The sequence below is a fragment of the Hyperoodon ampullatus genome (genome assembly GCF_949752795.1).
Source record: "Hyperoodon ampullatus genome assembly, chromosome: 3".
NCBI lineage: Eukaryota > Metazoa > Chordata > Mammalia > Artiodactyla > Ziphiidae > Hyperoodon > Hyperoodon ampullatus.
In genome coordinates, this window is record NC_136916.1 from 54,419,577 (window position 1) to 54,436,229 (window position 16,653).

The 16,653-nt window shown below is 39.3% G+C and overlaps 1 protein-coding gene across 2 annotated transcripts in view; it reads right to left on the reverse strand.

The window, feature by feature from the left end:
• CSNK1G1 (casein kinase 1 gamma 1) overlaps nucleotides 1-16,653 on the reverse strand; it is a gene marked incomplete at its 3' end in the record, with an annotated part of 102,407 nt that overhangs the window by 67,526 nt on the left and 18,228 nt on the right. For both annotated transcript variants that reach the window (XM_079699565.1, XM_079699564.1), the window contains exon 2: nucleotides 2,380-2,420. In XM_079699565.1, coding sequence (XP_079555691.1) covers nucleotides 2,380-2,420 — 41 coding nt within the window. The remainder of the gene's footprint in view (nucleotides 1-2,379; nucleotides 2,421-16,653) is intronic.

Sequence of the window (16,653 nt, forward strand, 5' to 3'; positions counted from 1 at the left end):
TCCGCCTGCCGATGCAGGGGACACGGGTTCGTGCCCCGGTCTGGGAGGATCCCACATGCCGCGGAGCGGCTGGGCCCGTGAGCCATGGCTGCTGAGCCTGCGCGTCCGGAGCCTGCGCTCCGCAACGGGAGAGGCCACAACAGTGAGAGGCCCCGCGTACTGCAAAAAAAAAAAAAAAAGAACCCCAGGGGCTTCCCTGGTGGCGCAGTGGTTGAGAATCCGCCTGCCGATGCACGGGACACGGGTTCGTGCCCCGGTCCGGGAGGATCCCACATGCTGTGGAGCGGCTGGGCCGGTGAGCCATGGCCGCTGAGCGTGTGCGTCCGGAGCCTGTGCCCCACAATGGGAGAGGCCACAACAGTGAGAGGCCTGCGTACTGTAAAAAAAAAAAAAAAAAAAAGAACCCCAGAAACCTCGGTGATAGGGGTAAAGGAGGGGTTCATCACACTAGTTTGTTTACACTGTATCTGATTTTTAAAAAAATGTTCCTAGAAATCCAAGAAACAAGAGCCCACAATGAAGATCCAAACAAAGTAGAACTGAAACACTACCAGCAAGGGCTTCCTTATATTTCTGTGCCAGGTGCTGATTACATTTTCATAGAGGGCTGGCTATTTGCCAGAATCATGGTTATTCTGGAACACACATACCTGCCTGAAATCCTAAACTGACAGCAGACGGCTACCTTGTAGGACTGTAATGCTTAAGGCAAATTTTGCTGTTACAGTGAAAAGAGCTCAATTACTGCCATCATATCTCCCACAGAGAATACAGCCCCACAGCAAGAGAGGAGGCCCATAGACAAGATTGTCATCCTCTAAAAAGCCTTTATTTAAGGTTTATTTGAAAGAGAAATGAGGTGCTGAGGCACACCATACTAGATGACATGAAGTCTATCTACCTTTAACTCTTGGCCATACAAAGAATAAAACTTTAATAAAATGTAAGTGAAATGCAATGGTCAGTCATGTCAATAATGTTATGCAACCTTATCTAAACAGGTCGACTAGTATGAACCTGGAAAGAGAAATCTAGATAGAATGAGTTGCCCCTAACAGAAAGCCTCAGAAGAAGTCTTGATAAATAAGGGGACAATTACAAATATACAGTATTGAGGCAACATTTTAAAGTGTTTTAGGGGCTGCTTCTCCCTATTACTAGTCCCAAAGAATCAAAATTATTCCAACTTACCAAAACAATAAAACAGAAAAAGTAAAAAAGAGATGAACTAGATAACACTTTCACAGAATAATCAAATTCCCATAAATAAAAATATACAGTTAATTCTTTGACATTCAAGCTGAGAAAAATATTTGGTCTGCATTGTTACATGCATTGCCTCTCTTCCTGCTCCCATTTCTCCAACAAAACTTCCAAGTCAACAAACAAAACACTTGGTTCCCAAGGAGCTAGCTACCTGCTCTAAGACCTGCTCCCTGTCTACCTCTTTGTAGAGAAACTAATCTGATGTCTGTCAGTTCTTCACAGGACAACTCTAACTCCTCCACAGACAAGCTTAATGAGAGGAAAGGACCGACCACAGAGCAGGTGTGGATGTGGTAGGGGCAATTCATTAGAAAAGAACAGCAATTACCACAAGATACTTCCTTCAACTATTAACGCCTCTGCCTTCCAACTAATAAAGCCCCAAACTACCTTCAGATCCTGGGAAATGTACTAGGATTTATTAGGAGGACAATATTTATACAGTTTTATAGAAACTAGTTATATGAAGCATTTAATATGGCTAGAAATGGTTTTTCATCAACCTTAAATATAAGATAAAGAATTGTTTCTTCTAAAACTATTAATCCTTAAAAATAATAGAATTATTCTTTTTTAACAGGATGTTACTTTCAATGACCAGGTTAGTTATTCATAAGATTAGCACTGACAAAACTAATTGAACTCTTTGCTTCAAATCTGACCACATAATGTGTTTTTCAAGTTTGACAGCTTTTTAAGGCAATGATTAGATGATCACATTCAGAAGTATATTAATAAATACCTTACATTTAAAAAATGGATCAGTCATATTCAAGAATAAGAATATAATTAAAAAAATAGCACTGTGAAAGGTACAAAGTTTACAGCAGTTAATAGGGTTTTTTTTTCCTTCCAGCTATGTTTTATTAACTTTTTTTGATTTATCATTGCTAACACTATAGTTAGCATCCTCTAACTATATAGTGCTTTACAGTATACAGTGATTCATGACTGTAACACTATATATGTTTGAAGGAAATGACTATGTGGGATCATATGCAAGGGAAAATAACATTAGTATTTTTGTGAATGCTTAAAATTATTTCCTGTAAAAAGATATGTGAAGGGTGAGAGCACTAAAACATAATTACCACAAATATAGATTCTACTCACCAGTTTGATAGCTACATATTCATTGGTGTAGAGATTTTTACCTAGGGGAAAAGCAGAATGTATATGTTTTAGTGACATTTATTCTGGGAAATGCAAAGCAAAATCTTAGCTTACAGGGTCATGAGAAAGGTCACATTCCCAACGCTGTTCACATATATGAAACAAGATTTGTAAGTGAAAAGCCAAACAGAGATAATGAGACCCAGCAAGACAAGAACAAAAACAGCTTGAGAATTTGAAATTTTAAGTTAGACATGAGAATCTTTTATTTTAAGGAAAACAAATCTCGGGGACTTCCCTGGTGGTCCAGTAGTTAAGACTCCAAGCTCCCAATGCAGGGAGCCAGGGTTCCATCCCTGGTCAGAGAATTTGATCCTGCATGCATACCTCAACTAGGAAGTCTGCATGCCACAACTAAGAGCCCACTTGTGGCAACAAAGATCCCACATGCCACAACTAAGACCTGGTGCAGCCAAATAAATAAATAAATAAATATTTTTTTAAAAAAGAAAGAAAACAAATCTCTTTGTCTGTCACACACACATTTTGTTATTTAATATTTCCCAACTATTGAGCTATGAGGCAACCCAAGAAGAAGAAATGCCAGAATTACAAAGATAGAGAGATTTTAACTCTTGGCACAAAAAACACAAACCCTCATTTTTCTAACTCACTGACAAGTAAGGTTTTTTTATTTTTTGTCATGGTATTTAGTATCAACTTTAGTTGGCATAAAGGACAGTGTGAAATAAAACCAGTTATTGGCCTGCTCCTTCTGGAAAACTCATCTACTGTCTCTAAGTAGATGATTCTCAAAGCTGTTTTGACTCTTCACCAGAACTCAAGCTCTACATCTTCACCTATATGCAGAAATAGCTCTCCACCCAGACAACACTTAACTCAAAGTTCTTCCTGCAGTTGTAACCTTTTTCCTCTGAACTTCTCTACTTATAGAAATGGAATCAATATTCCTCTGTACTAGACATCTAGAGTCAGAACTTGGGGTGAGTATAAGAGCAACAACCATCAGTTAGTGAGCCCACACTACATGCTGGGTACTTAGCTACCTTTACCTCTTCAACTCCATTGGTCCTTGAAGGCTAATTTTAATTCCTTGTGAGTGCTTAGTATAGACCATATAGCTCAGCCACTGCACTGGACTTCACATTGCTTCTTATATATTTGTCCTATCTTATTCAGCTGGACTATAAATATCTTGAGAGTAGCGATTTTATTTAATGGATCTATCAATGCCCTATGGTGCTTAAGACCATGTTCTGCACATCTCAGGCACTCAAAACCTTGACTGATTAAAAATTATAAGTACGTATAGTATGACTACTTTTAAAATAATACATGGAGGTAAAGGTTATATATACACATAAACGTACATATACATATGTACATAGCTGAATATATATGCATGGAAAAGTATACAGAAAGAGGTACATTAAGGTATTAAATGACTGTTTCTGGGCTTCCCTGGTGGTGCAGTGGTTGGGCGTCCGCCTGCCGATGCAGGGGACGTGGGTTCGTGCCCCGGTCCAGGAGGATCCCACATGCCGCGGAGCGGCTGGGCCCATGAGCCATGGCCACTGGGCCTGCGCGTGCGGAGCCTGTGCTCCGCAACGGGAGAGGCCACAACAGTGAGAGGCCCACGTACCGCAAAAAAAAAAATGACTGTTTCTAATTTTCATATAATATAGGTTGTTTTGATAATGAAAAAAAAACAAACCCTGCATTTTGGGAACAAAAGGCTGCTTGTAATATTGGTTATTTTTAACAAGCTCTAGACAATAGATGGCCATTATACTTTTAATACAGTTAAAATTACACCATTATACTTTTAATACTGTTATCAGTTTTCCCAGTACTTTTATGTGAAGAAGAGTACACTAATTTAGGAATAACTTTTGTCTGCAAACAACATTAATAGAGAGGATTCACAGGTTGCCAGACAAACCCCTAAGACATTATAAGATGAATAACTTCTTTTTTAAAGGAGCAAAAGTAGAAAATAGCCATTTTTTCCCTCTCTATATTAATTGCATTAAGTTCTAAAAGTTAATTTGTGTTTCTGATTAATGTTCCCACCAAAATCATTTTAAAAAATATGTTTGATGAAATTGTGAAAAGGATACCAACAACCGAGAGAGGACAAGATGAGGTAGTAACAGCCAGCTCCCAGGCAGATTAAAACTCCAGCTTGGCCACAGACTTCTTCCACGTGAAACAGGATGCTGCATAAAGATTTTTCAGGAAAGCCCTTCCGGGCACTGTATAAGCACTGTTATTGTGATCTAAAACTTCTTTTAGCAAAGGGCTGACCCTAAAAACGTATTACTGCTTAGAGGAAAACGGTCAAGTTTAAAACTGTAAATGTGTTTGGGGAGGGGGATGTCTTTCCGAATTCGACACCCCCCCGAGTTTTAGCAGTAAGAATTACTGGGGGGTAGGGAAGTAGGGGCACCGAAATTCACCCCTTACTCATTTAGACTACAATATGACTTCACTGTTAAAGAATTAAATTAATTTTTGAAGTATATGCTTAAAGTAACAGATCTTTAATTCAAATAGATTACAACTTTTAAAGTGAATTGAGATGGTGGTATCAGTGTAAGCCTAGTAATCAATCTGGATTCTGATCTGTGAGCAAGAAAAGAGAGAAGGCAATCACAGGAGTCTCAGAAAGGATGTACTTTTCTTTCTTTCTCCCACCACCTCCCCACAGGGTGTGAAAAAATGAGTAGAATTTTAACAGTTGAAGAAGGGAGAAAAAGACATCTCAGGGAGAAGAAACTGTATGAGCAAAACAATAAAAATGAGAAAACAGACGGTTTAGGAAGAGAATGGGCAATGGTCTTGGGGTAGACAGACCATAAGTTGCACCATGAAGATCAGGAAGGGGTAGGGATGGGCAAGGAGTGGTTAGGGGAGCAAAAGAAACTAGAAAAGTAAGGGTGAGTCCACATTAGGAAAGTCTTTAATGCCATCTTAAAACTTAAAATGAAAGGTTTCTGAGTAGGGTAGTGACATGATCAGATCTCTGATTTAGAATAACTATACCTCCTTTGTAAAGAGGTATAAAAGATTAACCAGAAAAATAAGACACCAGAGGTAAGGGAAAGTATTTGAGTATTTAATACCCCTCATATGCAAATATCAGACACCTAAGATGAGCAACACTCACTTCTCACCCTTCAGAGACTGCATTCTAGATCCTCACACAAGACCCTGAACATGGTGCCTCAAAGTTTGATAAATAAATCACATAAAGTGATAAGTGTTAAAAAAAAAAAGAAATATGAAAAAGTCAGTAGATGACTTAGATGAGGGAGGGTAAAGCATTTGGGCACAAATGGCACTTGAGGTGAGCCTCTGAGGACGAACAGGAAAGGATAAAGAGCATTTCTTATAAAAATACTAATTTGAACATTGAGGTGGAGAAATGATAGAAAATGCAGAGAATGTGATAAAGTATGAGTGGACCAATATGAAAGGAGCACAAAGCATATGGGGGAGAATGGTGTGAAACAAAGCCAGAAAAATCCATACGAACAGAGTATGAATAACGTTGAAAGCCAGCTTCTTACTCCAAAGTAAATACTTTTCCTAAATCCTCACTTTTTTGGAAGATTTGGGGGAATCCTTTTTTTTTTTTATAGTAAAACTTGTTCTATTATAGAAATTGTGCAGGGACTTCCCTGGTGGCTCAGTGGTTAAGAATGCGCCTGCCAATGCAGGGGGCACGGGTTCGAGCCCTGGTCTGGGAGGATTCCACGTGCCACGGAGCAACTGGGCCTGTAAGCCACAACTACTGAGCCCACGTGCCACAACTGCTGAAGCCCGCGCACCTAGAGCCTGTGCTCCACAACCGCCACTGTAATGAGAGGCCCATGCACCACAGCGAAGGCCCACACACAGCAACAAGGACCCAACGCAGCCAAAAAACAAAGAAAGAAATCCTGCATAGTTTTCTTTTGGAGGAAAACCAAACAACCAACCAAACAAGAGTTCAAAGAAATCCCAGGCACTTATGGATCTGCTTACTCCAGAGTCTAGGAGGCCTCACCAATCAGAGGGGAACCTGTTCCTCATTTTCCCTGTGTTCAGCTGGGCAGCCCAGTTTTCACAGCTCAGTTTACCTTCAACAGTGTGACCTTTACATCTCCTGTGAAGGTGGGAAAGAGTAGCTGCCGGGCGATGCCAGGGAAGGAGGGAATTTAGCGATGCAATCGCTCCATATATATATATATGTATATACTTGCAACTAATCTTCCTGTTTTTAGCGCCTTCTGCATCCCAACTTTTTGAAACTCCTACTGTCTCCAATTCTTGAACTTATTGATATCTGGTGTATTCTACGTTACAAACTGGCCTACCCGTTAAATCATTCCGCTTTCTCTGGACTGCTAAATTAGTTACCATTTAACTGCTTTCCAGCTTCCAGAATTTTGTTAAAATTTCTCACCTGTTTTTATCTTCTCTCTCTCTCTCTCTCTTTTTTTGGTTCCTGGTGGTTTTTATGCCTTTAAAAAAAAATCCCTTTTCTAGGGCTTCCCTGGTGATGCAGTGGTTGAGAGTCCGCCTGCCAATGCAGGGAACACGGGTTCATGCCCCGGTCCGGGAAGATCCCACATGCTGTGGAGCTGCTGGGCCCGTGAGCCATGGCCGCTGGGCATGTGCATCCGGAGCCTGTGCTCCACAACGGGAGAGGCCACAGCAGTGAGAGGCCCGCATACCACAAAAAAAAAAAATCCCTTTTCTAAATATACATTATAAAACTGAGGCAGTGGACATCCCCTGGTGGTGCTGTGGTTAAGAATCCACCTGCCAATGCAGGGGACACAGGTTTGAGCCCTGGGCCAGGAACATCCCACATGCCACGGAGCAACTAAGCCCATGCACCACAACTACTGAGCCTGCGCTCTAGAGCCCACAAGCCACAACTACTGAGCCCACGTGTCACAACTACTGAGAAGCCCGCGCACCACAATGAAGAGTTGCCCCCGCTCACTGCAACTAGAGAAAGCTCACGTGCAGAAACGAAAACCCAATACAGTCAAAAATAATAAATTAATTACTTTAAAAAAATAAAATAAAACTGAGGCAGCACTCAGTTTCATCAACTTACACATATATTATAATTAGTTATTCATGCATCTTTTTACCTCCACTAGGCAGTGAATTTCCTAAGGACAAGAATGTTCCACTCATCTTTTTATCCCTAACAACCAACATAGTATCTGATATATAGTAGGTAACAGGTGCTTGCTGAAGTGAACCAAATTGACTTGATATACAGAGAAGGTTCTTCTGAGAAAGTTTTAGGGCAATTAAAAAAAAATTTAGTTTAGAATCAGATTATGGATAATCCTAAATGCGAATACAGGAGTTTTGACTTCATTATTCAGCTTGTGAAATCACCAAAGATATTTGTGCTAAGAGGAAATGTATAGTGGTGAAAGTTGTATTTTAAAAATATTAATCTGGGGGCTTCCCTGGTGGCGCAGTGGTAGAGAGAGTCTGCCTGCCGATGCAGGGGACACAGGTTCGTGCCCCAGTCCGGGAGGATCCCACATGCCACGGAGCGGCTGGGCCCGTGAGCCATGGCTGCTGAGACTGTGCATTCGGAGCCTGTGCTCTGCAACGGGAGAGGCCACAACAGTGAGAGGCCCGCGTACCGCAAAAAAAAAAAAATAAATAAATAAATTAATCTGGTCTCAATGTATAAAATAAAAGAGACAAGAATACCTATGAAGAAAATGAACAGGAAGCTTTTATAGTAGAACATTTAAAGAATAACATCTACCACTTCAGTGTGGTTATGAGGATTACATGAGTTAGAATATGTGAAAGTACTTTGTAAACTGCAATGTCCTAGGTAAATCTAATTTTTATGACTTCTATTATCATGGCAGGTATGATGCAATAATTCCTGGAAGATAACTTTAAAAAATAGGATTTATAATCAAGGCATTTAGAAGAAAAAACTAACAACCTTTGGATTACATATAAACATGAGGGAAAAGGAAAATAGAAGGGTTAAAGTTGATGCTCTTAATTAGAGGAGGACAGAAAGAAAACCAGGAGAGTAGGCAACGATCGTTTCACTCTACCATGATGCCTTCCTCCAAGTTCTCACTAAACCTAAAAGCAGCAGAGAAATTATGAAATGCCTCTCAGCTTCAATTTTGTACCTGTATAAAAGAATATAAACACAGAAGCATAATGACACAGCTTATGTAACACCAAACATGATAGTTAATACATTACAAAATGCTAGCTTGCTTTTGTTTGCTTACTTTCTCCGCTTATTTCAAAACAAGCTGAACACATGTCATCCTCTTAAAAAGCAATTATCCTTATTCCTAAGAGGCCCTGGAGGTAACTAGATAATTCTCCTGAGCTATGCATCATTCAAATGAATTCCTTTGCCAGGGGGCATCATTAAGACTGAAGAGGTCAGGGGAATTCCCTGGCGGTCCAGTGGTTAGGACTCCACGCTTTCACTGTCGTGGCCCGGGTTCAATCCCTGGTCAGTGAACTAAGATCCCACAAGCCATGCAGTGTGGCCCAAAAAAAGAGAAGACTAAGAGGTCAATACAAAACACAGCCAAGTAGAAGGCTAGACAAACACTAAGCCACTATTCTCAGTGATACACAGAAATTTTGCTCTGGAAGAATTTAATTACAAAGATAGAAGGTTACAATCCTGCCCATTTAAAATGAATGACTGCTTCATCTTACAAAAAATTATATATATATATATATGAATGATATATCAATAATTGTGAGAAAGGCAGTTTACTGAACAGAAAAATACCATTGATGAGGTGGCATAATCCCAAGCAATCAAAGCTTTTAGTTGCTGTACAAAATCCACAATGCTTCCCAAGGTCACTTCCTGGCTATGGGTTCTTTTATTGTTAATGTAAAAGAAACTGCATTACATAGTAGTTTTGGGAGCTTTACATCCAAACTCAGCCCTTCTGAAGCAGCAGTCTTAGATGTGAAGCTACCCATAAAATTCACTGCATGAAGACTTCCTGTTTCAGTAAATCGCCTACAGAGACAACATTTATGGTAAGCTTCATCAGACAAAGCACTATTTCAAAGAACCAGCAGGTGTCAGTTCTCAGAGTCACACTGATAAAGGAACATACAAGCCTCAGGTTCCCAGTTTAGTTAATCTCCAGCTGTCAGATTTCTTGCCGTAAAGTGAAAGTAGTACATTTATAAATTACTACCTAGAACTTGTCAGAAAAAAAAAAAAATCCAGCCAAATGAATGTGAGGCAATTAGTAGTTAAAACAAGAAACCGATCTATGGTTCAAGATGGCGGAGCAGAAGGACGTGCTCTCACTCCCTCTTGTGAGATCACTGGAATCATAACTAACTGCTGAACAATCATTGACAGGAAGATACTGGAACTCACCAAAAAAGATACCCTACATCCAAAGACAAAGGAGAAGCCACAGTGAGACGGTAGAAGGGTGCAATCACAATAAAATCAAATCCCATAACTGCTGGGTGGGTGACTCACAAACTGGAGAACACTTATACTGCAGAAGTCCACCCACTGGAGCAAAGGTTCTGAGCCCCACGTCAGGCTTCCCAACCTGGGGGTCCGGCAACAGGAGGAGGAATTCCTAGAGAATCAGACTTTGAAGGCTAGCGGGATTTGATCGCAGGACTTCGAGAGGACTGGGGGAAACAGAGACTCCACTCTTGGAGGGCACACACAAAGCAGTGTGAGCATCGGGACCCAGGGGAAGGAGCAGTGACCCCATAGGAGACTGATCCAGACCTACCTGCTAGTGTTGGAGGGTCTCCTGCAGAGGCAGGGGGCAGCTGTGGCTCACCACAAGGACAAGGACATTGGCAGCAGAAGTTCTGGGAAGTACTCCTTGGCGTGAACCCTCCCAGAGTCCACCATTAGCCCCGCCAAAGAGCCCGGGTAGTCTCCAGTGTTGGGTCGCCTCAGGCCAAACAACCAACAGGGAGGGAAACCAGCCCCATCCATTAGCAGACAAGCAGATAAAAGTTTTACTAAGCTCTGCCCACCAGAGCAACAGCCAGCTCTACCCACCACCAGTCCCTACCATCAGGAAACTTGCACAAGCCTCTTAGATAGCCACATCCACCAGAGGGCAGAGAGCAGAAGCAAGAAGAACTACAATCCTCCAGCCTGTGGAACAAAAACCACATTCACAGAAAGATAGACAAGATGAAAAGGCAGAGGGCTATGTACCAGATGAAGGAACAAGATAAAACCCCAGAAAAACAACTAAATGAAATGGAGATAGGCAACCTTCCAGAAACAGAATTCAGAATAATGATAGTGAAGATGATCCAGGACCTCAGAAAAAGAATGGAGGCAAAGGTCGAGAAGATGCAAGAAATGTTTAACAAAGACCTAGAAGAATTAAAGAACAAACAGAGATGAACAATACAATAACTGAAACGAAAAATACACTAGAAGGAATCAATAGCAGAATAACTGAGGCAGAAGAACGGATAAGTGACCTGAAGACAGAATGGTGGAATTCACTGCTGCAGAACAGAATAAAGAAAAAAGAATGAAAAGAAATGAAGACAGCCTAAGAGACCTCTGGGACAACATTAAACGCAACAACATTCGCATTATACGGGTCCCAGAAGAAGAAAGAGAGAAAGGACCCAAGAAAATATTTGAAGAGATTATAATTGAAAACTTCCCTAACATGGGAAAGGAAATAGCCATCCAAGTCCAGGAAACACAGAGAGTCTCATACAGGATAAACCCAAGGAGAAACAAACCAAGACACATAGTAATCAAATTGGCAAAAATTAAAGACAAAGAAAAATTATTGAAAGCAACAAGGGAAAAATGACAAATAACATACAAGAGAACTTCCATAAGGTTACCAGCTGATTTCTCATCAGAAACCCTACAAGCCAGAAGGGAGTGGCATGACATATATTTAAAGTGATGAAAGGGAATAACCTACAACCAAGATTACTCTACCCGGCAAGGATCTCATTCAGATTTGATGGAGAAATCAAAAGCTTTACAGACAAGCAAAAGCTAAGAGAATTCAGCACCACCAAACCTGTTCTACAACAAATGCTAAAGGAACTTCTCTAAATGGGAAACACAAGAGAAGAAAAGGACCTACAAAAACAAACCCAAAACAATTAAGAAAATGATACTAGGAACATCCATGTCAATAATTACCCTAAACATGAATGGATTAAATTCTCCAACCAAAAGACACAGGCTTGCTGAATCGATACAAAAACAAGACCGATATATATACTGTCTACAAGAGGCCCACTTCAGACCTAGGGACACATACAGACTGAAAGCGAGGGCATGGAAAAAGATATTCCATGCATATGGAAATCAAAAGAAAGCTGGAGTAGCAATACTCATATCAGATAAAATACTATAAAATAAAGAATGTTACAAAAGACAAGGAAGGACACTACATAATGATCAAGGGATCAGTCCAACAAGAAGATATAACAATTATAAATATATATGCACCCAACACAGGAGCACCTCAATATATAAGGCAACTGCTAACAGCTATAAAAGAGGAAAGCGACAGTAACACAATAATAGTGGGGGACTTTAACACCTCACTTACACCAATGGACAGATCATCCAAACAGAATATTAGTAAGGAAACACAAGCTTTAAATGACATGATAGACCAGATAGATTTAATTGATGTTTATAGGACATTCCATCCAAAAACAGCAGATTACACTTTCTTCTCAAGTGCGCACAGAACATTCTCCAGGATAGATCACACCTTGGGTCACAAATCAAGCCTCAGTCAATTTAAGAAAATTGAAGTCATATCAAGCATCTTTTCTGACCACAGCGCTATGAGATTAGAAATCAATTACAGGGAAAAAAACGTAAAAAACACAAACACATGGAGACTAAACAATACATTACTAAATAACCAAGAGATCAATGAAGAAATCAAAAAATACCTAGAGACACATGACAACGAAAACACAACAATCCAAAACATATAGGATGCAGCAAAATCAATTCTAAGAGCGAAGTTTATAGCAATACAAGCCTACCTCAAGAAATAAGAAAAATCTCAAATAAACAATCTAACCTTACACTTAAAGGAACTAGAGAAAGAAGAATAAACAAAACCCAAGGTAGTAGAAGGAAAGAAATCATAAGTATCAGAGCAGAAATAAATGAAATAGAAACAAAGAAAATAATAGCAAAGATCAATAAAACTAAAAGCTGGTTCTTTGAGAAGATAGACAAAATTGATAAACCATTAGCCAGACTCATCAAGAAAAAGAGGAAGAGGACTCAAATGAAAAAAATTAGAAATGAAAAAGGAGAAGTTACAACAGACACCACAGAAATACAAAGCATCCTAAGAGACTATTACAAGCAACTCTATGCCAATAAAACAGACAACCTGGAAGAAATGGACAACTTCATAGAAAGGTATAACCTTCCAAGACTGAACCAGGAAGAAATGGAAAATATGAACAGACCAATCACAAGTAAGGAAATTGATACTGTGATTAAAAATCTTCCAACAAACAAAAGTCCAGGACCAGATGGCTTCACAGGTGAATTCTATCAAACATTTAGAGAAGAGCTAACACCCATCCTTCTCAAACTCTTCCAAAAAATTGCAGAGGAAGGAACACTCCCAAACTCATTCTATGAGGCCACCATCACCCTGATACCAAAACCAGACAAAGATACACAAAAAAAGAAAATTACAGACCAATATCACTGATGAATATAGATGCAAAAACCCTCAACAAAATACTAGCAAACAGAATCCAACAACACATTAAAAGGATCATACACCATGATCAAGTGGGATCTATCCCAGGGATGCAAGGACTCTTCAATATATGCAAATCAATCAATGTGATACACCATATTAACAAGCTGAAGAATAAAAACCATATGATCATCTCAATAGATGCAGAAAAAGCTTTTGACAAAATTCAACACCCATTTATGATAAAAACTCCCCAGAAAGTGGGCATAGAGGGAACCTACCTCAACATAATAAAGGCCATATACGACAAACCCACAGGAAACATCATTCTCAATGGTAAAAACTGAAAGCATTTCCTCTAAGATCAGGAACAAGACAGGGATGGCCACTCTCACCAGTATTATTCAACATTGTTTTGAAAGTCCTAGCCACAGCAATCAGAGAAGAAAATAGAAATAAAAAGGAATGCGAATTGGAAAAGAAGTAAAACTGTCACTGTTTGCAGATGACATGATACTATACATAGAGAATCCTAAAGATGCCAGCAGAAAACTACTAGAACTAATCAATGAATTTGGTAAAGTTGCTGGATATAACATTAATGCACAGAAATCTCTGCATTCCTATACACTAATGATGAAAAATCTGAAAGAGAACTTAAGGAAATACTCCCATTTACCACTGCAACAAAAAGAATAAAATACCTAGGAATAAACCTACCTAGGGAGACAAAAGACCCATATGCAGAAAACTGTAAGACACTGATGAAAGAAATTAAAGATGATACAAACAGATGGAGAGATATACCATGTTCTTGTATTGGAAGAATCAATATTGTGAAAATGACTATACTACCCAAAGCAATCTACAGCTTCAATGCAATCCTTATCAAATTACCAATGGCATTTTTTTACAGAACTAGAACAAAAAAATCTTAAAATTTGTATGGAGAAACAAAAGACCCCAAATAGCCAAAGCAGTCTTGAGAGAAAAAAACGGAGCTGGAGGAATCAGACTCCCTGACTTCAGACTATACTACAAAGCTACAGTAATCAAGACAATATGGTACTGGCACAAAAACAGAAATACAGATCAATGGAACAGGATAGAAAGCCCAGAGATAAACCCACACACCTATGGTCAACTAATCTATGACAAAGGAGGCAAGGATATACAATGGAGAAAAGACAGGCTCTTCACTAAGTGGTGCTGGGAAAATTGGACAGCTACATGTAAAAAATGAAATTAGAACACCCCCTAATACTATACACAAAAATAAACTCAAAATGGATTAGAGACCTAAATGTAAGACCAGACACTATAAAACTCTTAGAGGAAAACATAGGAAGAACACTCTTTGACACAAATCACAGCAAGATCTTTTTTGATCCATCTCCTAGAGTAATGGAAATAAAAACAAAAATAAACAAATGGGACCTACTGAAACTTAAAAGATTTTGCACAGCAAAGGAAACCATAAACAAGATGAGAGGCAACCCTCAGAATGGGAGAAAATATTTGCAAACGGATCAACAGACAAAGGATTAATCTCCAAAATATATAAACAGCTCATGCAGCTCAATATTAAAAAAACAAACAACCCAATCCAAAAATGGGCAGAAGACCTAAATAGACATTTCTCCAAAGAAGACATACAGATGGCCAAGAAGTACATGAAAATCCGCTTAACATCACTAATTATTAGAGAAATGCAAATCAAAACTACAATGAGGTATCACCTCACACCAGTTAGAATGGGCATCATCAGAAAATCTAAAAACAACAAATGCTGGAGAGGGTGTGGAGAAAAGGGAACCCTCTTGCACTGTTGGTGGGAATGTAAATTGATACAGCCACTATGGAGAACAGTATGGAGGTTCCTTAAAAAACTAAAAATAGAATTACCATATGACCCAGCAATCCCACTACTGGGCATATATCAAGAGAAAACCATAATTCAAAAAGACACATGCACCCCAATGTTCATTGTAGCACTATTTACAATAGCCAGGTCATGGAAGCAACCTAAATGCCCATTGACAGACGAATGGATAAAGAAGATGTGGTACGTATATACAATGGAATATTACTCAGCCATAAAGAGGAATGAAATTGGGTCATTTGTAGAGACGTGGATGAATCTAGAGACTGTCATACACAGTGAAGTAAGTCAGAAAGAGAAAAACAGGGCCTCCCTGGTGGCGCAGTGGTTGAGAGTCCGCCTGCTGATGCAGGAGATACGGGTTCATGCCCCGGTCTGGGAGGATCCCATATGCCGCGGAGCGGCTGGGCCCGTGAGCCATGGCCGCTGAGCCTGCGCATCCAGAGCCTGTGCTCCGCAACGGGAGAGGCCACAACAGTGAGAGGCCCGCGTACCACAAAAAAAAAAAAAAAAAAGAAAGAGAAAAACAAATATCGTATATTAACGTGTATATGTGGAACCTAGAAAAATGGTACAGATGAATCAGTTTGCAGGGCAGAAATTGAGACACAGATGAAGAGAACAAACGTATGGACACCAAGGGGGGAAAGCGGAGGCAAGGGTGGTGGTGGTGGTGGTGGGATGAATTGGGAGATTGGGATTGACATGTATACACTAATATGTATAAAATGGATAACTAGTAAGAACCTGCTGTATAAAAAAATAAAGAAAATAAAATTCAAAAAAAACACAAACAAAACCCAAGAAACCACTTCTATGTAACTCAGATTGTTTACCATGTCTATTTAAGGCAAAGAGGCTGGCCTTCACTATCCAGATAGCAACTCCTTAAGTAGGCAGCATGATCAAGGGTAAGAAGATAATAAACACTACAACTTTAAAGAAAGAAGCCAGAGGCTTTTTTTATTTTTACTAACTTAATTCTACTAGTTTATTAGTACACTATGCAGAAAGATTTCCCAAATGGTTAGTAGTTAACAGCAATGATAATTCCTTCTTGTGCTAAGTTTTTTGAAGGGATTACTTATCAAAACCAGTAAGTAGTTTATTATAAAAAATCTTATTAAATCTTGCTTAACACCACTGGTAATGGTATAGCGCATGTTTACTATTAATATATAAGACATATCTGTTTTCGACAACGTTAAAATGTTTTCTAAACTGCAGAACACGATCGATTAGTGGAGTGTGAAATAAATAAATTCAGTGGGTTCTGACCAACACATTCTTTAAAGAAAAGTAGTATAAAATTTAAGAGTACATCACACTTAGTAAGGTGTATTACTTCATAAAACTTCTGCTTCAGACATACACAAATATTAAATTCTGTATACACTAGATCACAATATAATATGTATGTTTTTAGTATGAGTCATGGTGAAAAAATAAAAGCCATTAATACAAAACCATCTGAAAAGCAACTTCAATTATTTCATTTTGAGATGAAAAGCTTAGGTCAGTGACAACTAGTTCCTATGACTTTCCTAAACTGTTAAACATAATAGTCTATTCTGATGAATCTATTAGAAAAATCCTCATTTTCAGCTGGAAGTCTGGAGTGAGACT